The sequence below is a fragment of the Magallana gigas genome, chromosome 5 (assembly GCF_963853765.1).
Source record: "Magallana gigas chromosome 5, xbMagGiga1.1, whole genome shotgun sequence".
Lineage (NCBI taxonomy): Eukaryota > Metazoa > Mollusca > Bivalvia > Ostreida > Ostreidae > Magallana > Magallana gigas.
Window position 1 is genome coordinate 34,159,511 of NC_088857.1, and position 22,403 is coordinate 34,181,913.

The 22,403-nt window shown below is 33.8% G+C and overlaps 2 protein-coding genes across 2 annotated transcripts; one reads left to right on the forward strand and one right to left on the reverse strand.

Annotated features, from left to right (window-relative positions):
- Nucleotides 1-931: 931 nt before the first annotated feature.
- Nucleotides 932-6,626, reverse strand: LOC105332385 (beta-1,3-glucan-binding protein). The gene is made up of 12 exons (XM_011434972.4): nucleotides 6,465-6,626; nucleotides 6,105-6,185; nucleotides 5,270-5,386; nucleotides 4,772-4,899; nucleotides 4,232-4,306; nucleotides 3,732-3,798; nucleotides 3,425-3,595; nucleotides 3,252-3,329; nucleotides 2,950-3,064; nucleotides 2,639-2,707; nucleotides 1,494-1,617; nucleotides 932-1,336 (listed from the first exon to the last, which is right to left on the reverse strand). The coding sequence occupies exons 1-12, from the start codon at nucleotides 6,574-6,576 to the stop codon at nucleotides 1,139-1,141; spliced, it is 1,335 nt and encodes a 444-aa protein (XP_011433274.3). The 5' UTR covers nucleotides 6,577-6,626; the 3' UTR covers nucleotides 932-1,138.
- A 1,598-nt stretch (nucleotides 6,627-8,224) lies between these two features.
- LOC105332387 (uncharacterized) lies at nucleotides 8,225-22,372 on the forward strand. Its single transcript, XM_011434975.4, has 8 exons — nucleotides 8,225-8,384; nucleotides 9,235-9,439; nucleotides 9,615-9,942; nucleotides 10,258-10,394; nucleotides 12,157-12,298; nucleotides 16,224-16,402; nucleotides 17,612-17,794; nucleotides 18,112-22,372. Exons 2-8 carry the CDS (start codon nucleotides 9,239-9,241, stop codon nucleotides 21,850-21,852), a joined length of 4,911 nt encoding a protein of 1,636 aa, XP_011433277.3. The 5' UTR covers nucleotides 8,225-8,384; nucleotides 9,235-9,238; the 3' UTR covers nucleotides 21,853-22,372.
- The last annotated feature ends 31 nt before the right edge of the window (nucleotides 22,373-22,403 follow it).

A 22,403-nucleotide genomic window follows, 5' to 3' on the forward strand; every position in this document is an offset into this window, starting at 1 on the left:
CAACGCAGTTTTGCTCAGAGACCATATTTATTTCGGTAGATGATGCAACTTTTTCCCGAAGATAAACTTAAATACATTAATCATTTAGAAATTTCATAAAATCTTAACCATACGCGTAGTAAGAAATATTCTTTTACTGGATATGTAAAACAAAGTAGTTTCTTTAAATTAGGGCAAATAAATTATAGGATACAAAATGTTTTTGCACAACTAGGTTGTTCCATGTGTACCTGTGTTTCCGATGCACAGTGTTTTTCTCTGTGTATGACTTGACTTTATTCTGATCATTGATCATCATCTAGTAAAGACACCAACCTGTCAGGCGCATTTAGTTTTAGTAGTGTATCATCACATCCTATTTCTTATACATGTACATGTATATATTTACATCATTTGATTAAACAAAAAATATTTCTTCAAAATATCCCTTTGACTTAAGATGGTATGGGACGTCTGTTGATATTAATGAGGAGTAAAGTACATTATATTTGGAATACTTTCACCGATTTAGAATTATCAAAATTTTACAATATTTCATAAAAAAATAGCTTTTGAAAATATTTGGAAAGGTAAAAAATGCTAAACACCCAGCGGGATTCGAACTCATGACTTACAAGTTCGTGGTAAACCCTCTAAACCACTGCGCTACGCTGTTTGGTGACAAACTTTAAAAAGTTTGTCAAACTACTTATATAATTACACTTCATTTTATTCGATAAACAATACGTTTCAACATGGAGGTGTCCCATACCACCTTAAAAGTAGATCCGCCAAAGCATGTAATCTACCGTTTCTTTTTCGTTATTCGGGGTATTCTATAGAAATGTTACACTGCATGTATGTAAACGCTGATCAAGTTAAATTGAATTTCAATTTACAGGCATTTTTTATGTGATGCAATATTTAAAAAAGAGACAATCGGTACCTCAGATGCAATTATTTCATCGTTTATTGGAAAATTTATCCATTTATTCATAAGACAACTAGCAGGTACAACTAAGTACAAAGTATACATCCTATATTCGAAAAACTCTGACCACTGTTATTTAAAGAAACTAATTTGGATATTGTATATATATCTCAGATATTTATCTTACTGATTTTAAATTTTGAAACTTGAAAAGTTTTGTCATCAATATCAATACTGAATCATTTCAACATAGTCAATTAACATGGCAACGTCATCTCCGTGCCACGTGGGTAGCCAGTCGCCTCTTTTTTCCCAGAAGTCCCTCATCGGGTGGGAGGAACCACCGTGCCAGGGTTTAGGGGTATTGTACTGGGAGTTGTCGCCAAAATAACCCCCGCCTACCGCTACGTTAAGGAGGAGATGGAACTAAAAATGTATAATACTGAGTGAATTAATATTTCAATTAGGCTAATTATCATTAAATATTTTTTGTTATATGATTAATTATTTTTCCAACTTCAAATAAAAATCTACAATCAGGAATTTTAAGGCGTTGGCATGGATCAACAATGAAATTGCTCACGTATTGGTCAAAAGGAGCATTGTGGGAATTTCCCCAAATGTTGTGACCTGAAAAGTGAGCCCAGTTCCAGAAACCTTGTGCAGGAGTTGTGACGTGAAGGATTTCTTGGTTGTCAACGTACGTTCTGTGATATCGAGAAAATCCTGTTAATACTTTACATACATTATTGAATTAATAACAATATGCAATTAATATTTAATTAATACATGTACTGTCTCCAGCTTTTCTTTTGATTTTTGTGTCAATTTATCTTGTCTTGTAAAAATGTTAAACATAGGCCTAATTTTATTTTCAACAAACAACATTTCTGATAAGACAAGTATTCGTGTCAAAAAATAACAGTCTTTCAATGGTATTACAAGGTTTATAGGGAACTTGCACAAATGGAGTAAACTGGAGTAAACTGGGGAAACTTTTAAGTTAGGGAAGCAACGTCTCTCAAAATATTGAAGAAAAATGTTACTGAAAGTATTCCTCAACCTCCGAAATATTTTTCATTCAGTAAATGTACCGGGTATTTTGAATTATGATCTGTACAGAAAAAAAAACATTATTGAATCACCTGATTGTATTTGTGGTCAAAAGGAAGATGTTTAAATTATCATTTTTCTATGTGTTCTAGAATTTACATAGAATTTACATTGTAAATTCTAGAAACAATCTATTTGAACTACTTTTTAACAGTCTTTGTTTTTCAAATTCATAATCGATTATAATTACTATATTTTAATTTTATTTGTAAAATCACAATTGCCTTTCATTTTAAAAAACGTTTCTGCATAAGAAAAAACTGTTAAAATATAATATCTTCTAAATACTATAATCCAACGAATATGTATCCTTTCTTTTAAAGTAATTCATACGTTAGGTATCAAGAATTCATGATAAAAAATTAATTTGACAAAAAAATTCGACAAGGCCATATAGTAAAGAACCAAATATCGATATCCACGACTCATTTGGACACTGTGACAAATAGTACTAGATATTGTACCTCATTGAAAACACAGGATCTTAAAGATAAATAAAGAGAAAACTCAAGAAGTTAAAATTTCACTTCTCAATTTTACCTCATGTATATCTATATCTTGTTATTTAAGCGCTTAAATGAATCACTCTCTTAAAGATACAAATGAAGTACTTACATAATGTGCCTATCTGTCCACTCCAATGAGTAAGTATGCCATCCGTGCCAGTCTCCGCCATTTGAGTGCCTGGAATAAAAATATTCGGAAATCGATGAGATTAATGTATAAATACTAACGTGGGGTATGTTCTATAAATAAATTAATAAGGTTCCAAGCATCGGCTATTAATATTTATAGGTTACTATAATAAAATACAATGGAAATCAGAAAACTTTAAAAATGTTAATAAATGTACTTGACTAAAAGAGTGTCATTTGTGTTAAAGTATTTGAAATAGAGCTAATTATAAGTTGTATAAAATTTCCTACTTCCCGCTGTGTGTGAGGTAGTAAGCGTTATGTGAATAATCCGGTCCCCAGTGCAATGTGGAGGCAACGTAACTCACGCCGTGGTTAGACCCACCATCCATTGCCCTTATGTTTCCTATGAAGGAATTAATAAATAAGGATAAAGCTCGTGAAATAGCCCGATAGTTATTGTTAAAAACGATTTAATTTGACTTTTTGAGCTCATGGGATTATTCTTATCTTTGCATTGATTTTTTTGGGGGCCAAAAATTCCTTAGATTATATTATTTTTAAGCATGATTTATAATAATAAAAGAAACCACCTTTGGATTCCATCATATCGATTTCTCCTGACTTTGGCCATCCACCATAATGATTATCCCTTGGAAGCAGCCAAATAGCTGTCAAGAAATGTTGAAATGGCAATAAGGAATATATTCAAGCTATAATTGCAATTATTTTCCCGTTAATGGTATAAATTGACTTTTTAACAGACCTGGCCAAATCCAGTCTCCTTTTGGAATTCTTGCTCGCACATTGACACGTCCATATTTGATGGCGGCATGTGACGTCACTTTTCCTGACATTATGGGTGGAAGAATTTCTTGTCCAAATGATGTTCTGTCACATCCCCAGTTTACTCCATTTGTGCAAGTTCCCCATAAACCTTGAAATACCATTGATAGAAATATACGTGTTTATAACAAAACAAATTCAATTTATCATTATCATTATCATAATAAATCATAAGACAGTGTTTCTGATGATGAATAAAAATAGTTTGATGTTTTGTTTACACTCACTGTTGCAGTCCATCCTTCCGTTGTAAAGTTTTCCATTATCAAATGCGTGATGGTCTACAGTGAGTGTCTATGGAGATAAAAATACGAAATACACAACACTGCAACAAAATTTGGATTGCCATGACATAGGGCTACAGTTTTTAAAACAATAAACTTGCAATTACAACGCGCGCAAATTTTGGACTTATTTTTTAAGATTCTATCGAGATCATATAGCACAAAAAATTCTAAGACATGATTATAACTAATGATATTATCACTTTACCTGCCTCAGAATTTCTTTAAAAACAAGCAAACGTAACCAACCACGAAAAGTTGCAGTATGATAAATACACACGCATACTGTAATGTCAAATGCAAGTTTTTGTGTATGAAGGGAACTGTCGCTCAATGGTTTTCCCGTAGAGCAACAGATCTGCAGCTACATGTACACTTATCGTGTCAAACGAAGCAGCATGAGATGAACGCAGTCAAAACTTTTGATATGGAGTACGTCTTACCGGTTTCAAGTAAAGGTAACCATTCGCTGCGTGTACATTGTTGTATTCTGGTGTATAAACTTGGAACTCACCATTCTAAAATTAATGTTAAACGCAGTATATTGCAAAATCTACAAAATAATGTGTTTAATATACATATGTTTAAGAAAAAGTTCGGGATGCTTCAGGAAAATATCGGCACAAACGCGAAAAGTTGTGAGATTTGCAATGAAAAAACCCAATGTTTTTTTTTTTTTGAAAAATTAGATTCCGAAAAAAATTTGTAAGCACGTACTTACATTGCTTAAATGTAGCTACGCCACTGGAATTTAAGTTTACATTGAATGGAAAATGAAATAGTTTGGGCGACTTGAAAGTTGCTCAACATTAGTAAAGAGGTGAAGGTTTTAAATATACATGTACATGTGATGAAGATACATGCACACTAGTACATGTTTAGAAAAGGGATAGAGATGGCCGCACATCTTCACTTTCACAGTGATGATGGTTTGTTCTACAAATCACAAGTGACAAAAAAACAAGGTGATGAATGAAACCTACCCCTCCACCCCAGGAGCTGACTTCTATGGTGTAGGAGGCCTTGTTGAAGGAGTTGAAGTCATCCCTGAATACTGTGTAGGATCGTTTACTTTTCCTGGGTATCATTAAGTCTTTGGAAACAAGAATGACTACAAACATAAAAAATATAAACGTCAAAGAAGTTATAATGTGTTAATTTATTACTTTGAAAGAAAAATTCATTTTTAAAGTAGACGTGAAAATTTTAACAAAGCGGATTTGATGTGTTCAAGATGTATAACATCTTTAAAAAGGGCTATAAAAATAAAAAAAAATTATTTAATACTATTATGCAAATTGCAGCAATTTCATGTTTGCTTGTAGCGTTATCTTGAAAAATCAGAACATGCACTGCGACCGTTTGTTATGGTCCCGTTGATAACGTGCCCTGTTCGGTGATATATAAATATCATATGTCTACAACCAGAAACGTATTGCCGTCTTAATCGTGAGGATATAAAAATGGCCCTGTCTGCTGACCTTTGTTCCACTCGGATTTGATCCAGTAGTTGTTGTACAAGACAGACGTTTTGTATTCTACTAAATCACCCGTGTGGGCATTGGCGTCGACGTCGACAAATTCCCAAATATCATCATCTGTATGAAAAAAAAACACAGTTCAAAAAAAGAAAAAGAAAAACTGTTACTATTTAAATGGAACAGTGGCAGTCTCTGTATTTTGGGTTCAGAATCACGGTCACGTGGGTGGATGTTGCTAAAACGTGGAGCGGAAAAAAATAGTTTATCTTAAACTGATAGTATCCGTTTTAACCAAAAAGTAACTTTATATAAGCAACTACTATTATTTTTATCGTATTGAAAATGTTGAATGTTGAGATATTTAATTTGCTTTCTTCATGACTTCATTAATCATCATCAATAATGAATATATTGGTTTGTATATCTCATCGATTTGAGCCTTCACCACTCCATTTCATATTTACGCGGGCACCTCAGATTAGCACAACAATATATGCTATTAAATAACCTTCAACCACGTCTCTCGATGTGTGGTAGAACACGTGTGCATCAATTTAAAATATCAATACAGAATACACGTTTATGGTTTGATTAAGTAAACATGTAGTTATGTGTAAATGTTTTTCTGATTATTGTACATCATGCATTGGTAAATTTTTTTTTTTTTTTTTTTTTTTTACCAAATGTCTATTTTTGAATGCAAATTGATAAACTAGTTTGAACTTATTTTAACACCACTTCATCATTCGAATTTAACAATTCTGTGGATGTTACATGAGGTGTAATGATATAGACATTAAAACGATTAAATAACATAGATAAAAAAGTAACATACCGTTTTTTTCTTCGACTTGGTATATTCTTTCTTGGCCATTTGAAAGAACGTAGTAAACGACACCGTTTATTCCGCTTTCATCTGTTTAAAAGTGGGTGTATGAAATAGGATTACCACAATGACACACTAAGATGAACGATTCTGCACATCAATTAAATTAATGATATGCGTCCGAATTATTTTTCTTTTATGGGTAGGCATATACATATTGGTCAAAGAATCCCAGGCTTACGTGGTATAAATTTTTATTTTAAATAGCTGAGATATATTCTATTCTATCCGTGAAAAAAAAGTTTTTGTAAGATAATCTTAGAAAAAACTTCACGGATACGACAGTAGAACAATACAAAATCCTATTACCAACGAGTCCTAGTCTCAGTGCTGTCCCCTTAACAATGGAGAGCTCGGGGTAGAAGTGTGTAGAGGCGGTCACCACAGACAGCAACAGCAGTAGGCAGCCTATTGCCCTCATTGTTAAACCCTGTCTGTCAAAATGATAGCTGTCTTCGTAGGACTCCCTTATCAGCTATATATTACATAAACTATGAGGAACAAACATGAAATAGAAACATGTACATCTACCTTTGGATTCTATTATATAAATTTCACCAGATATTGACCAAGTATCGTAATTAATTTTTTCCCTCGAAAGCATCCAATATAGCTGTCAAGAAATGTTGAAATGACAAAAAGGAGTGTTAAGTTATTATTACAAAGTTTCTTTTTTCCGCTTGGCGTTATGATTCGATTTTTACAGACCTGGTCAAACCCAGTCTCCTTTTTGAATTCTTGATCCCAATTGACACGTCAATATTTGATGGAAGCATGTGACGTCACATTTCCTGACATTATTGATGGAAGAATTTCTTGTCCGGATGATGTCCTGTAACAGCCCCAATTTGTTCAATTCGTGCAAGTTCCCCACAAATCTTCGTCATATTTGAAGAACACTTTTATGGGACCGTGTAAAAGATTGAATTGAAAAATAAGATAATAAACAGTGAAATTGAAGTTAAAGTATCTCCCCCCTACGGATTAGGAATTTCAGGGTTTTGCAAAGTTACCTTTTTCGATTAGTCTGGACACCCCCCCCCCTCCCCCCAGTTTCAAAAACGATGCTACGTGCCTGTTAAAATCCATCCTGTCGTTGTAGAATTTTGCATTATCAAATGACTGAGAACGTAAGAAAAAAGTCAGTGGATACGCTTTCTCACGGATAACTTCATAAGTACTAAAAAAAATTTGTCACATGGATTAGTACTAACTTTTGGTATCAATGTAAACTTTTAGCATGTGATGGAAACAATCAACTTTTAACTTTGAATGAGTTTTACGGGTTTCAAGTAAAGGTAACCATTCTGTGCCGATTGTTGTATTCCGAGGTCTAAACTTGGAACTCACCAGTCTGAAATTGAAAATAATTGCAGATTAAACCTAATCATGATTCGTTGTATAGACTGTTAGTTCGTTGTATATAATGTACTATAACAGTCTAACAGACACTTATTCAGTGACATTTGCTGCAAAGCTGGGATGAGAAAAAAAAAATAAGTAGCTGTACATGTATATATATAACCCTTGACCATCTGCAAGCAGTGGATGTACAATGTAACAAGTCTCAAAGACATCAGCACAATCTCAACAAGTAATTATTAATACTACGATGGAAAACTTAGAAACAGGGGTACTAGTAATTCCACAGACAGGAGGTACTAAATTTGGTTTCACATTTCGAAAGGTAAAGGCAATGGTCAGATTTAAAAGATGTTTAAGGACTTGGAAGTTGTTTCACATTAGTATAGAGGATTAACGTTATGTGGAAGTGTTTTGGTACATTGTAAGTATATATGTTTGGTTTTAATATTAAAAGATGTGGGGTTTGTCGGTTGATGTGTAATTAGCTATAGATCAGAGACAGTTATATATTTATGTCTCTGCTATATATTGATTTTTTTTTTTACAAATAAAAATTGAGGGGACTTGCTGGTAAAAAAAAATTCTCTGACAATATAAGTGACACTCCTCCCCCAAACATGCATAAAATACTACGAGCATGAACCCAGTACATGGTTTATTGCAAGAACTTCATTGGACATAAAATATAAGAGATTTGGATCCGCCATGTAAAACTCGCCTGTTGATAAGATAAAAACGACCGAGGATTGCGAATGCAGAAATTTACGCGGACTTGCAGAATAGTCGCGAGCGGTTCCGAGATTTCAATATGGGTGAATGTCGAAAGAAGGAATCCCGCTTGAATATGCAAAAGAATTGATAAATGTAAGTATTTTCCTTAGGTTAACCATAATTGTCGTAGACAGAACGTATGTTTATGTTCCCTTAACACGTTTGTTAATTAGGTAAGAAGGAATTCACGCATTTTTTGTCATCAAGGGGGATAACTCTAAATTTTAGCCTCGTTCATGTTTTTGATCGAAGTGTACGATATTTTGGAACCATTTTAGACAATGAGTGTTTGTTCATATTATTCTAACCTCCCCATGTCACCAAACGCATAAATATTATTTAATAAAATGAACTTTTTCGTGCAGCAACTTTCATTCTTTTCTTTTTTTATTTGGAAAGGGGGGGGGGGGGGCAAATCAATAATCTGCAGACTGCATTGCATGAATGGCTAAATCTACATGTATGTCATTTATAGGGTATGGTTTTCCTTATCTTTTCTGATCTGTTCGTACTGTCAATTAGATAAATAGCTATTAGTATAATAATCGATAGATTGCATCATAAAAGGAAATGTGAGCATCTGGACAATCATGGATCATCTATAACAGTCGACCTAAACAGTTACAACATGCTCAAAATATATTATGATTACAATGAATGCTAATAACAGTGGGAGGCATTATTTACACTATACTTTGTCCAAAGATATCCGTGCATCACATTTTACTTAAATACTCGATATTTATTAATACCTCAGGTTTCAAGTGATTTTCATTCAATAGTGATAATAGATTGTAGCATTTTTCAAGGTTCAGTCAGAACCTTTAATCATAAAGTATTTTAAAAAAGTGCAACTGATTAACTGCTCATTCAAATAATCATGAATGAAAACAAAATGCAGCACATGTAAATAACAATTTATTCAAGATATTCATTTTTTCAGTCACATGATGAGCAACATGTCAGAACATCCTTGCCACAATCTGAGCAATACAGACAAACAGATTTTTACATGTCGACATTGCATGGCCAAGTTTTACGACCCTATTCAAAGATGGCGACATAGTAAAAGCTGCAAGAAAGATGCTCCTACCAAGAGTAGAGAAGGTATCCCTCTATCAAACGGCAAAAGGGACCTGCCTGTGGAGGTACACATTTATATATGGATCATGAAAGCATTTATCTATATTCTATTCTATTTATCTATATATCTATTTATAGATGTTCATATTTTAAAAATCAAATGATACTGTTAACATAATGTTTTATGACAGTTTATTGATTTGTAAACTTCTTTTAAATCAGTGCTCACTTTCATTACAGACTGCAGAAAGGGGAGGGTTAGGCAAAAAGCGACAGAAAAAAGAAAACCCTCTCAATTGCGTGATATGTAAATCGGTATTCACGTCTTTGGAGGAAATGAAGGAACATGTAAGAAATCCATGTAGCAAGCCACCACCTGAGCCGAAGGCTCCGACATTGGCGCCACCTAATCCAGAACTAGAAAACTTTGAGCAGCAGCTTCAACAGTTACAGGAGGCCAAAGGTGAAGACATGGCGACCAATCAGATAGAATCGTTGCTCAGAGCAGCTCAGGCACTGCACCAGCAGCAACAGGAGCAGCAGCGGCAACAAGCAGAGCAGCTTCAGAGTAAGTGCATGTTCACTTTAGCACGCTGAGTCAATGTTTTCCAAGTGCAGAAATAAAAGAGCAAATTTCAATTGTTATTTTATATGTACTATCACATTTTTCATTATACAGTGAAATTTTGTTACCTTAATTAAGATTAGTTTTATGTTAAAAGTATCAAAGATTTATTTAACAGGAATTATTTTCATTAGTATTCATTCAATAAAATTATGTATCAGTTTGTCATAGAAAATGAGGTTTTTAATGTTATGGTTTTATTTGCTTGTATGAATAAAATAGTAGTCACAATATTTAAAGTTTATGATTGATTTTTAGATGTTGAAACTGAGGTGATACCAGATGGAGGAAATCCAGACTGGTTGTACAACCAGGGTGAACCGGTCTTATGTAGTGTAGAAGAATATGGGGAACCAGGGTTTCCTAATTATTCCTCAATCCAAGGATCAGACGGTGTAAGTAGAACTTTTGTGTTGTTACTAGTATGATTATAAAATGCTTTCTTAATTGTAGCTAGCTAGTATAGATGTTTTTTGTCATGAATATCCAATGATAGTGCTTAAAATTACTTTTAAAAAAACCCCACTTACTGCAGTAATTTGGACTGTGACCAAAAAAACTTCATGTGGCTATTTGAAGAACTAATATGGTTACAGGTTGAAAAAGAATTAGCAATACAGCCCCCATAAAACATATGTGCATATATATGCCTGAAAACCATGTTAGTTTTAATTTTATTTTTAGTAGCAAAAGTAAATGGCATTACAAATCTTGTCTCGGAAGAAAATGCCATATATGTAAAACAACAGACATTGCAGACAAATAACTTTGTTTATTGAAATGTATTCTATTTTTAGTGTTCCTTAGTTATGCAATCTTATGAAAATTAGATTGTTTACATTTCAGTATTCTAAATCATTGAATATTATGCAAATTACAGCATGGTAACCAGAAAAGTATTGATTGTTTTGCTATTGTTTGAAGTACAATCCCATTATACAATATTGGTTAATTTGTTTTCTTACCATGTTAATTCTTTTGACATTAGAATATTAAATTTGAGTTATTCCCCTTTGCAGATCTTGGAGTAAAAATAAAATACATGTGGGGTGCTTCATTGTATTTTAAAATTTTTGACCTTAGAACCAAACACATACATTTTTTTTTTGCCTAATGATTAACCTAAAATATGCATGTCAGCTAGTTTTCATGTTACTGTTTTAAAGTTTTGAATTATTTGGTTTTCGCTTGTCCAAAGAGGATCGAGTTCAGTAAATGTCTATCCCTAGAAAGGGTGGACTCTATTCATCTATTGGTTGAATTTTTCTTCTTTTCTGCAATGAAAGGCATAGCTGTAGTCAAGTTTGAGTTATCCACCATAGTTCATATGATCACTGTACATTGTGTTACCGTCAGACTTTTAAATATTTTTTTCTGATGTTTATTCTGCTTTGACAGGGACGAATTGACCCCTTTTAATTATTCACATTATGATAATTAATTTTTGTGTAAATGATGGAATTGGTAGGCTACACTGGTAAACAATAAATAGTACATGTACAAATATGAACATTGTTTTTGTAAAGTTGAAGCCTCATGTAGATTTGGAAATAATGACAGACACATGTGGATATAACACATAAAAAATTTCCACTTTCATGTTTTGTTTATATCATTTAGATATCATAGGAAAGGCAGATTGCTGTAATGATTTTATGTTCATTCTTTGTTTTATTAGATTTGAAAAGTGATTTGAAAATAGTAGTCGTGATCACTGTACTTCTTGAATACTCACATGTAATGACTTTTTCCACATGTCATAATTTATAGATATCAATACATGTACTTATATTTTGTGATTGTGCTAGATGTCAGAATTCATGGATATTGACACATTACAACTTACACAGTGTCATAATTGAAAATTATGAAATGAAGAAATGAACCTGATCAATACCTAAATATGTTAAATGATGTAACATATCTTGGGGTAGTTTATGTTTTAAAACCCACGTGCATTGAAGGTTAATATTTGTAGGAATTAAATGTGATGTCAAGCAGATTAACACATTTTAGATGTGCCTCATTCAATGTTTTGTGATGTACTAAGGCAATATATGTTATACAATACAGAAAAAAATTGTTTAGGCAGTATAAGGCATTACAACTATATTAATTCTAGTAAGAAATGACAGTTGGGTTTTTTCGTATCTGTAGCTGCCTGTGGTGCAGGTAGAACAGGTGTCCTCCACCCCTGCAATAGAGGAGGAGCGCAGCCTTCATACCCCTCCAATAAAGCTGACTGCTGAGGAGTACGATCCAGTCACCCCTCAGGAAATCACAGTAACCTCAGGGCATGGTCAGTATTAGCTGTGCACTTTGGAATGTGTGGAATTCATTTGCTTTAAACCAATTTTCTTGAATTGTTCATCTTTTGAATGTTCTTGAAGACGTTATTTCGTTGATTAAGAAGGCAGTATGGTCATGGCTTTTTAGCTCACCTGAGCTGAAAGCTCAAGTGAGCTTTTCTGATCACCTTTTGTCCGTCGTCCGTCTGTCCGTCTGTAAACTTGTTACATTTTAAACTTCTTCTCTAAAACCGCTTATCCAATTTCAACCAAATTTGGCACAAAGCATCCTTATGGGAGGGCGAATATAAATTGCAGAAATAAAAGTCCGATCTGTATTCAAAGCGGAGAAAACCTTGAAATTGTAGAAAAAGGGGGGTTCATTTTTAAAAATCTTCTTCTCAAGAACTACCGAGGCAAATTCAACGTAGTTTAGCATAAATTATCCTTATGGGAAGGAAAATATAAATTGCAAAAATTAAGTGGTAATTCTGTTTCAAATCTGAGTTATTACGAAAATAATAATAAAGGAAAGGCGTGTTTCAATCAGTTTAATAGCTTCGGGTTCGGCATACGATAAAATGGGTAGACAAGACTTGGCCTGGGTAAAACAAAATATTGGCAGTTATTAATCTGCCAATCTCATTAAAATTTCAGGATATTTGATGGACTAGTATATTTGTATTCGCTGTAAATATTGCTGCAAAATAATGCGTATTTGGAATTGACGATTGCCGATCTCCCCCGGCTTTTATTTTGCCACGGCCCGGGTTTGCATACCCATTTTACCAAGACTCGTATTCCATACTTCTAAAACGAGGTTCTTTGTTTGAAGCAGCCATGACATTATACGAAAAAGGGTCGATCTGACTATGATGAATTTGCTTGTTGTGCAACAGTTCGCGTATGAAGGGAAATTTTGAAACATGCAAAATATATCGGTGATTTTGTGAAATAAATTGAGGCTAAATATTTCGATGCGTTGACAGTTTTCACAGATGACGTTGGTGCTAGCTTGTTCTAATTTTCGTTTCGTTTTCATTATTTATGCTTTGTTACCTTGAAACTATCGTCTGTATTTCGTGATTTTTACGTATTAAATCAAACAGAGACTTCGTTAAATCAAACAGTTAACTGTTTACCTGCGCAAATTAAGCAAAATCTGATGTAGGGGTAGGTGCCTACTGAAATACAATTCATTCTATCGGTAATTCGGCATTATCTTTTGCGTAATGGCAGATTAATGCAATAGGTTTTGTTGAGATGCTCGGCATTTTCTCGAGTTTATTCAGTTTATATAGAGTTTGATATCGCTGATGGAAATGTATAGGTATATACATGTATATATATATGATTCATTTCGAAAAAATAAATTGTGTTCTTTATTTGTTATACATGTAGTGCATGTTTCTTGTGTTTAATTGTTTACAGTTTCTATTTACTAACCATATTTGAGTGTTAAGCTTCGAATTATAAGCAAGATACAAAGATTTGCTCACAATTCTATGTTTGTACACATATCTTAAAAACTAAAGATTAAAATAGTAAAAAAATTTGTCAATATTTATTAAGAAAATTTTCAAAGTCTGTTCTTCCAGAAACTAACGTATTGTAAACTTAACCTTTTTAGCTCACCTGAGGGTGGGGCCACAATGGGGGGTCGAAGTTTAACAAATGAATATATAGAGTAAATCTTTAAAAATCTTCTTCTCAGAAACTAATCAGCCAGAAAAGCTAAAACTTGTGTGAAAGCATCATCAGGTAATGTAGATTCAAATTTGTGAAAATCATGACCCCCGGGGGTAGGGTGGGGCCACAATGGGAGATTGAAGTTTAACATAGGAATATATACAGTAAATCTTTAAAAATCTTCTTCTCAGAAACTAATCGGCCATGAAAGCTGACACTTGTATGGAAACATCCTCAGGTAGTGTAGATTCAAAGTTGTGAAAATCATGACCCCGGGGGTAGGGTGGGGCCACAATGGGGGATCGAAGTTTAACAAAGGAATATAGAGTAAATCTTTGAAAATCTTCTTCTCAGAAACTAATCAGCCGGCAAAGCTGAAACTTGTGAAGAAGCATCCTCAGGTATAGTAGATTCAAAGTTGTGAAAATAATAACCCCTGGGGGTAGGGTGGGGCCACAATGGGGGTCGAATTTTAACATATGATTATATAGAGTAAATCTTTAAAAATCTTCTTCTTAGAAACTAATTAGCCAGGAAAGCTGAAACTTGTGTAGAAGCATCCTCAGGTAGTGTAAATTCAAATTTGTGAAAATTATAACCTTGGGGGTAGGTTTGGGCCACAATGGGAGGTCGATGTTTTACATAGGAATAAACAGAGTTAATCTTTAAAAATCTTCTTCTCAGAAACTAAGGCCAAAAAAAAAAATATTCCTGTTTCCTGTCACTTGACCAAAAAAATTAGGGTAGGTAGGTAGGAAAAAAATTGTATTTTTAAAAAATATTTTATTTTTAAAAACTTGGAGCATGTGTGTAATAATGAGAGAGATGTATATTCCCAGTGTTCAGTATGTAAATAGATGATTTAGAATGTCCAAAGGTCTTTGTATTGTTGATGCATGTACCGTATAGAAAACAACAGGCAAAGAAAAAAAATAGATTAATTTTTTAATTAAAAATAAAAACTAATATTATTTGCAAAATTTAATCTACGTGTATGAATGTATTTATCCTTTTCTGGATAAATATTTTTGTATTGTATTAGCTTAATGTCAATATTAACATGATTAATTAAATCACTCTCTGTACTTCCGTGTATTTGGGGTATTAGTCCAACCCTTTGACCCACTTACTACCGTACGTTATGTAGAGGATCTGTTTAATTCCAAAGATAATATAAGAGCAGTTTTATGATAATTTTAACATCTATTGCAGTTATTAATTAATAACAGGTTATTGCCTAACTGTTATATCAGGATTTAAAGTAATAAACATTGTTTTTGTAATTTCCAATATATACAGTATGTTGTTGCATCACCCGTATTTTTAACCCCTGTAGGTAAGATAGTCGAAAGTTATTCACCACAAGGTATATTTATGCAGTAAAAATGTCTGTAGATTAATTTTCTATCATTCTTTCGCCAGTGAGGTTAATTTACACGATTATGAACTCAGAAGACTTGGTCATCTTCACTTCTCTTTCTGAGGAAATTCTGGCGAAGTTACCGATCACCACCATGATCACAAAAAAACTTTTAGGGTCGGAGGGTAAAAGATAGGGTCGGTCGGGCGACAGGAAACAGGAATAATTTTTTTTTTGGCCTAATCAGTCAGGAAAGCTGAAACTTGTGTGAAAGCATCTTCAGGTAGTGTAGATTCAAATTTGTGAAAATCATGATCCCCAGGGGTAGGGTGGGGCCACAATGGGGGTCAAAGTTTAACAAAGGAATATATAGGGTAAATCTTTAAAAATCTTCTCAGAAACTAATCAGCCAGATGATTCTTTATAATTGTTAAGACTTTGGCCCCAGGACAATTCTTTGGCCTCACGAGAAGGTTCAGAGGTTGATGTACGTTTATATCCCATATATAAACTATTGTTAAGGATCTTTTTGAGAACTGTAATACTCAACATATGATATGACTATAAAATCATCCTGTTAGAAAAGGGACTAATGATTATAAACATAAGAATATTCAGGGGAAAATGGATTTTATTTATACAGGATCTACATGTATTATTGTACATTGTCCAGATAGTTTGTATTATGACTCCATTAAGCTGATTTTATCATACCTATTGTTCCTCAGGTGAGCGATGTGGCCCATGGGCCTCTTGTTTTTTATGCATGTACTTTATTAAACTTCTTTGGAAAATTAGAAGGAGATCAAGCTTTGTATAAAGATATAGAATAACTTTCGAATTTGAAATCAAAGTTTATTAGATGCATTTCCTTATATTCATTTTAGATGTACATGCCAAAAGTGCCGTAAGTTCATACAGTGAACAGCAAATACTTGACATGAAACAAGCAAACGGCAATCAAGAGGTTCTGCTGAAAGAGGGCAGTAGTAATATACAAGGGGCATTGTCTGATGAAAAGTTTATATTTTCATCTGTTGGACTTGTTGAAAGCATAGAATCACAGGTATTGTCATTTTATTTGTTAATACCGATAGAAAGTAAAGTTATCTCCATTAGGTTAAGTTTACATTTATTTATAGCGTGTTTTTAATGACTATATTTTGTGTACAACTGGTCTTCTAATCTTCTATCTTTTGACCATAAAACATAGACAATAATGAAATTGAGGACTGATATGAATAACATACAGTTTCATGATCATTATACTTCAATCAAGGTTAAAATTTGGCACTTATTTTTGCTAAATGATATTACATGTATTTCATCAGCCTATAGTTTTAATGATATCTGAAACATAAATAGAATTGCCTAATGAATGCTATTGCAGTTAAGCAAAACAACAACAAAATTCAACATCATTTCAACAAAAATGTTGAAAAACTTTCCCAATTAAATAAATTTATTTAAAATTGATCTTGGCCCATTTTTTGAAAATAAAATTATACAGTCAAACCTCGTTATCTTGAAGTAGTTGGAAATGGTTAGAAACTTCGAGATGTCCGAGTATTTAAGATATCAAGGGTAAAATACTTAAAGTTTGAGTGGTTGGGACTTACAAATCCCTTTAAGATTTCCAAATCTTGAATTCTTTGCTATAATACTTTTATCAAACATTTTATCAATATTTTTATAAGCAGCATTTTATGCTTTAAAAGTTGCTTTTCTTATCATTGATCGTTTGAATCAAAATGGGGTTTTTTCTTATAGAAGTATAAGCTATACAGTGTAAATGTAATGCATGTGTTCAATTTACATTAGATTGGCTGTCAGAGACATTTTGTGTTGCATTTTAAAGATAAAATCTTAAATCTTATATTTAAATTCTGCATATTTTTTGGATGTAAAATGTGTGGAAAGCTACCGAGGTTATAACACTGAAAAACACACAGGGTGCTGAAATGTCAAATGTTTAAGTTTTATTATGACGTCACAAATGTTGAACGCTGTAAAATGCAACGTCACAAGCGAAAATTAATGTTCATGCTTGTAGCTAATACAGTGCCTCTTCCATTTATGTAAACTTATCCCTTGGGATAAGTAAGATTTTTAAGGTGTAAATCACATTTGCAGACAAGACAAGAAGTAAAAAAACATGTAAATATAAGTAAATTTAATGCACATTACCGTACTCAATGTGTATGCCCACACCGCTGCTGTTATGAGACTATATCTTTAAAAAAATAATGATTCAATGCTTGATTATTTTTTGCAGACTCCAACTACGGGTACCCAGGATTTGTACAGTATTTCTGCACACCCCAGTGTTTTACCGAGTGAGGTAAAATTAGTGGGAAGTGACGGCATTACTGTTACCCTGGTGCTGTCTCCGAACGCTTCTACTGACACATTACAGAAGTCTGGAAATCCGGGGGACGAGTTTGACTTTATATCTCAGGTATCTGTTAGCACGGATAAACAGTCTAAATTCCTGATCATTTGCATTTTGAAAATACACCTAAGCGGGCATACATACCTTGTTGCCATTGTATGACAATTAGCATAGGTGTGCATTTAAAACTGAAATTGGCTTCTTTTTTATCTTGGCTATGTGGTATTACAAGGATTTTAATTTCTCTACATTTGCCATAAAAAGTACATGTACCATAAAAAGAAGCATCTTAATTTAAATTTCAAATTTTTGAGGTAATCATTATCAACTTGCCTTGTTCTGAAATATATGTTGTGGTAAAGTTTTATTTTCTCTATGAGTAGGTAATAGGAGAGGATTTGACTCAACAAGGCTCAATAGAGAAACAAGACAGTCAGGATTCAAAGATTATTTGTAACATTGACACAAAGGAGAAATGTGGATTCCATGAGGAAGTCCCAGAGTTAAATAGTTCTAGTGTTTCTGTTCTTTCTCAAACTGAACAGAGTGGTGGAGCAATCGCATGTGAACATGACAATTTAAATACAACTGCTGATGAATGTGTAAAAGATAAACAGTTCAACAGGTCAGAAAAAACAAAATGCAGTGATGAAATTGATACTGAGCAAAGTCCTTTTAAAGAAAAAAAGAACTCTTTGCAATCTACAACAAATGAGCCATTGGTGAACACAAACTCTGAATCAGATAATTTGACAAGTGCTGATATAGAAGTATCCTGCAATCAACAAACAAATAATGATGATAAAAACACTGAAGGCATTGAAAAAAATCAGAAAAATTCTCGTATAATTGAACTCGGTGACAAGGCCCAAGGAGGTATCCACAAAGAGAAAGTAGACAGTCCTGATCAAGTCAAGGTCGTGAAAAAGAAACATAAAAATGTCAAGATACCTAAATGTAGAGTTTGTGACAAGGAATTTAAAACAAAAGAACAATTACGAAAACATAATAAAGTCCCTTGTAAAGTTAGGCTGACCAGAAATTTAACTCAAAAAGTGCTAAGGCCAAAGAGACTTGAAAAATCAGTGCCTTTACCAATTGTTAAGAAAAAGAAGAAACAGAAACCGGTGCCAGCAAAGCCTAAAATGATAACGCTCATTAATAGACGATTTGCAGATAGGAGTTTAGATTTGAATAAGGAAAAGAAAGGAAAGTTCAAGACCAGAAGGAAATCACTGTATGATTACAACTTCTGCATTACAAGGAGTACAGATTATAGGAATGCCAATCTAGATGTTTTAGTGCAATATGACTCATTGAATGAGCAGGAGCAACATTTCTTTCATTTAGGTCTTGTGGGTACAAACCACCTGCCATCACATTATAGAACACCAAAATCTCTAATCAAACGAGTTTTGAAGCAAAATGGATCTAATAGCATGGAAAAAGTTTTGGAAAGGGAAGAACCGTTTGAAGATGGGCCTCCAGTTTTAGAAAAAGTAGTTGATGCATCTGGACGAATACAAGAGGATATATATATATTGAGGGATGAAATTCACCATGATATTGAGCCACCAGTTTTAATGACAGTTGAAAAGCTGGATGCTGGTTGTTCATTGGAAGAAAGATTTGAAGCATCAACAGACATGATGTGTCCAACGTTAGATAATGAGTTAACAGAGAATTATAAACTACCAAACTCTGAATCGTGTAACAAAGAAAAACTTGAAAATAATGAACCCAATAAAGAAAACAGTTTTCATCATGAAAATCTTTCAGCTAACAAAGCCTCCGAACAAAATTCTATAGAAGAACAAAAAATACCATCAGAGCTCTTGACTGGTGCAGATAAAGCTTCGCCTCTCAAATCACCAAATAAAACTCTATGCGAGAGGCACTTCATGGATGCAATTGATGTGTCAAGTGATACATTTTCAGATGAATCGGAATTCACCAAAACAAAGTTGAAGGAAGACGATGACACCAAACCCTCTTACAGTGTTACACTTGGATTGCAAACAGATATACCTTCTGTGACTGACAAAATCATGTATCCTAGATCGTCTTTTATTTTAAAATGTCTTAAAAGGTTAGAAAACAAACACAAAAATATCCCCGATAGTAAACCATGTGGTAGAAAAAATTTATTTGAAAGCCTTGAAAATGTTTCTGAAGATTCAAAGTCGTGCAATATTTTTCAGTGCAAAGATGAAAAATACACCAAAAATGTAGATCAAACCCAAAGTGAAAAAAATGTGCTAACAAAACCAGTAGAAGAAGTGGTGGTATACCCAAAGCCAGTTGATCCCAAAAATTTAGAATACAGGAAACCAACATTCATTATTCCTACTGATGAAGAAATTTTAAATTACACAGATGACACTGTAGTTAGAAAACAACCAGAGCTGGATTCTGTTAGTCCAGAAAATGGACGGGAACTGCTTCAGATCCTTGCAAAGACATTAGGAATATTTCCATCTACAAAAACAAAACCCCTTGAAACTTCTCTGAGTGAAACTCCAAAAAAGTATAAGGAAACTGTGAATAAAGATGCAGTAGATGATGAAAATGGAATGCAGATTATTGTTATGAACAATACAGCCGAGTCTAATGAATACACAATGGGTATTGATGTTATTAATGTTCCAAAGAGTATAAATGAGGACTTGAAGAAAGCTGCTTCAGAACTGGAGAACAATTGTGTGTTTGAAGATGATAATCCTCAAGGTCTTGCCTACCCAGTTGAAGATAAATCATCTGAAAAGAAGGCACAATCAACATATGAAAGGGCCAAGAGTGATCCTGGGGACATTTCTATACCAAAGGAAGTTTATGAATTCCTGGAAGATTACAATACCATTAGTCCCAAAGCACCAGAACCAAGGCATGATGCTCAAATCCTTCACCCTACCAGGGATATACACATGGTCCCAGGACCGAAGCTGAATACCAGTGAAGTTGTTGATATTCATTTCAGTTTTTGTTCAAAGGAAACTCCTCGTTGCGAGCATCCAAAGTCTCATAGACTTGCATCATCAAATGCCCATAATGTAAATCCCGTTGCAGATCTAAAGCCATTACAAAATATTGAACAAGAAACACCTTTTGGACCCTCAGTTAACATTAGGGATGATGTGTTACAAACCAAACATCTTCAAAGCAATGAAGACTTGCCTCTTTACGCCATTCCAGTTGGTTATGTATCTGAAAATTGTCAAACCAGTAGTGGTACTACCTGCTACCCAGAAAACCAATCTACTCTCTCCATTTCTCAACCTCTTAACCAGGACAATGAAACGGCATGCAATCAAACACCCTCTAAATTATCTCGTCCATTGAAGGAACTCAGTGTCTCAATTCCTTCACAAATGTCTTCAGAAAAGTCAGATGTGGACCCAGTCTTTTCACATTCCAATGTGTTCAAATCAGAAAATGCACAAAAACCAAGTGTTCACCAATCTATTCCAAAGGTTTCAGAAAGTACTCCAGAGTGTGATCAAGTCTGGAGCCGCATTTTGGAGGAGTACAAAGCGGAACGCATGCAGAATCACAATAATCGTCCAGAAGAAAGCTCCTTGTCCCATACAGCCAAGCAACAAAAACCAAGAACATTGAGTTATGAAGAAAATACAGATTCATTCATTTCAAAACCCGTGTTTACAAGAAGCTACAGTACTAGTGCGACATCGACGTTAAGTAATGCTTCAAACCAAACTCTGCAACACGATGATAATTCAGAGAAAGTGTTCATGTCTTGTTCATTTTCACCCACAAACAGCAGTAATTCTCTAAAAATGATATTCAGGAAAGAGAGATCGCCAAAGGAAGAAAATCAGTCAGTCAATGCTAGTTCTGAGGAACGAATATGTAGTCCCCAAACTGTGAACATAAGAGATCCGTTAAGGGAGACAAATCTGTCCACGGCGGATTCCGAACCCTCACTAGAAGATGTAGGAGCCACTGATGACGATGAAGAAGAGTCTTTGCCCTATATGATTGTGGACACGGGGGTAGAGATTTGTAGGAAGGCGCTAGGCACTCACGAGGATGAAGAGGAGGACCTTTCAGAGGAAGAAGACTGGATATCTGGCCAAGATGTAGAATCACAGGATGCCGTTACCTAGAATTTTATTTTTCTTGTAGGGTTTGCTTTATTGGGAAAAATAACAACTATTTTTTGAAACTCTCCATATTTCATTGAACGTTAGCGCATTTTTTCTCCTCTCTGTCTGTGATATTATGCATGTCAAATTTTTTAAACAATTTACGAATCGTGTTTGTCGCAAATTTTTAAGTTTTTCATATATACATATATTAACGTGTACCTAAATTTTAGGTATAAACGTGTTGTTAGATCTCAGATCAGATAGGCACTACGGATTTAAAAAACAAGTTAATTTATTAAATACTATGAAATGTGATACACAATTCACTAAATGGAATCCCATCCGATTTATGTCTGACTATGGAATAAAATTGAGTTTTCTTGTGTAATAATTTGTAACAAAAGACTTTTGTTTAATGTGTTGTTCACTTGTGATTGCGATCCCTCTGCTCTACTTTGGGGGATTTTTAAAATTCATTTTGAGTTTATTTCTGTACGTGTATTCACCATTATATTGTTAATACAAATCTTCAGATTCATTGTTTTGTTTTATTTTAATCCTAAATGAAA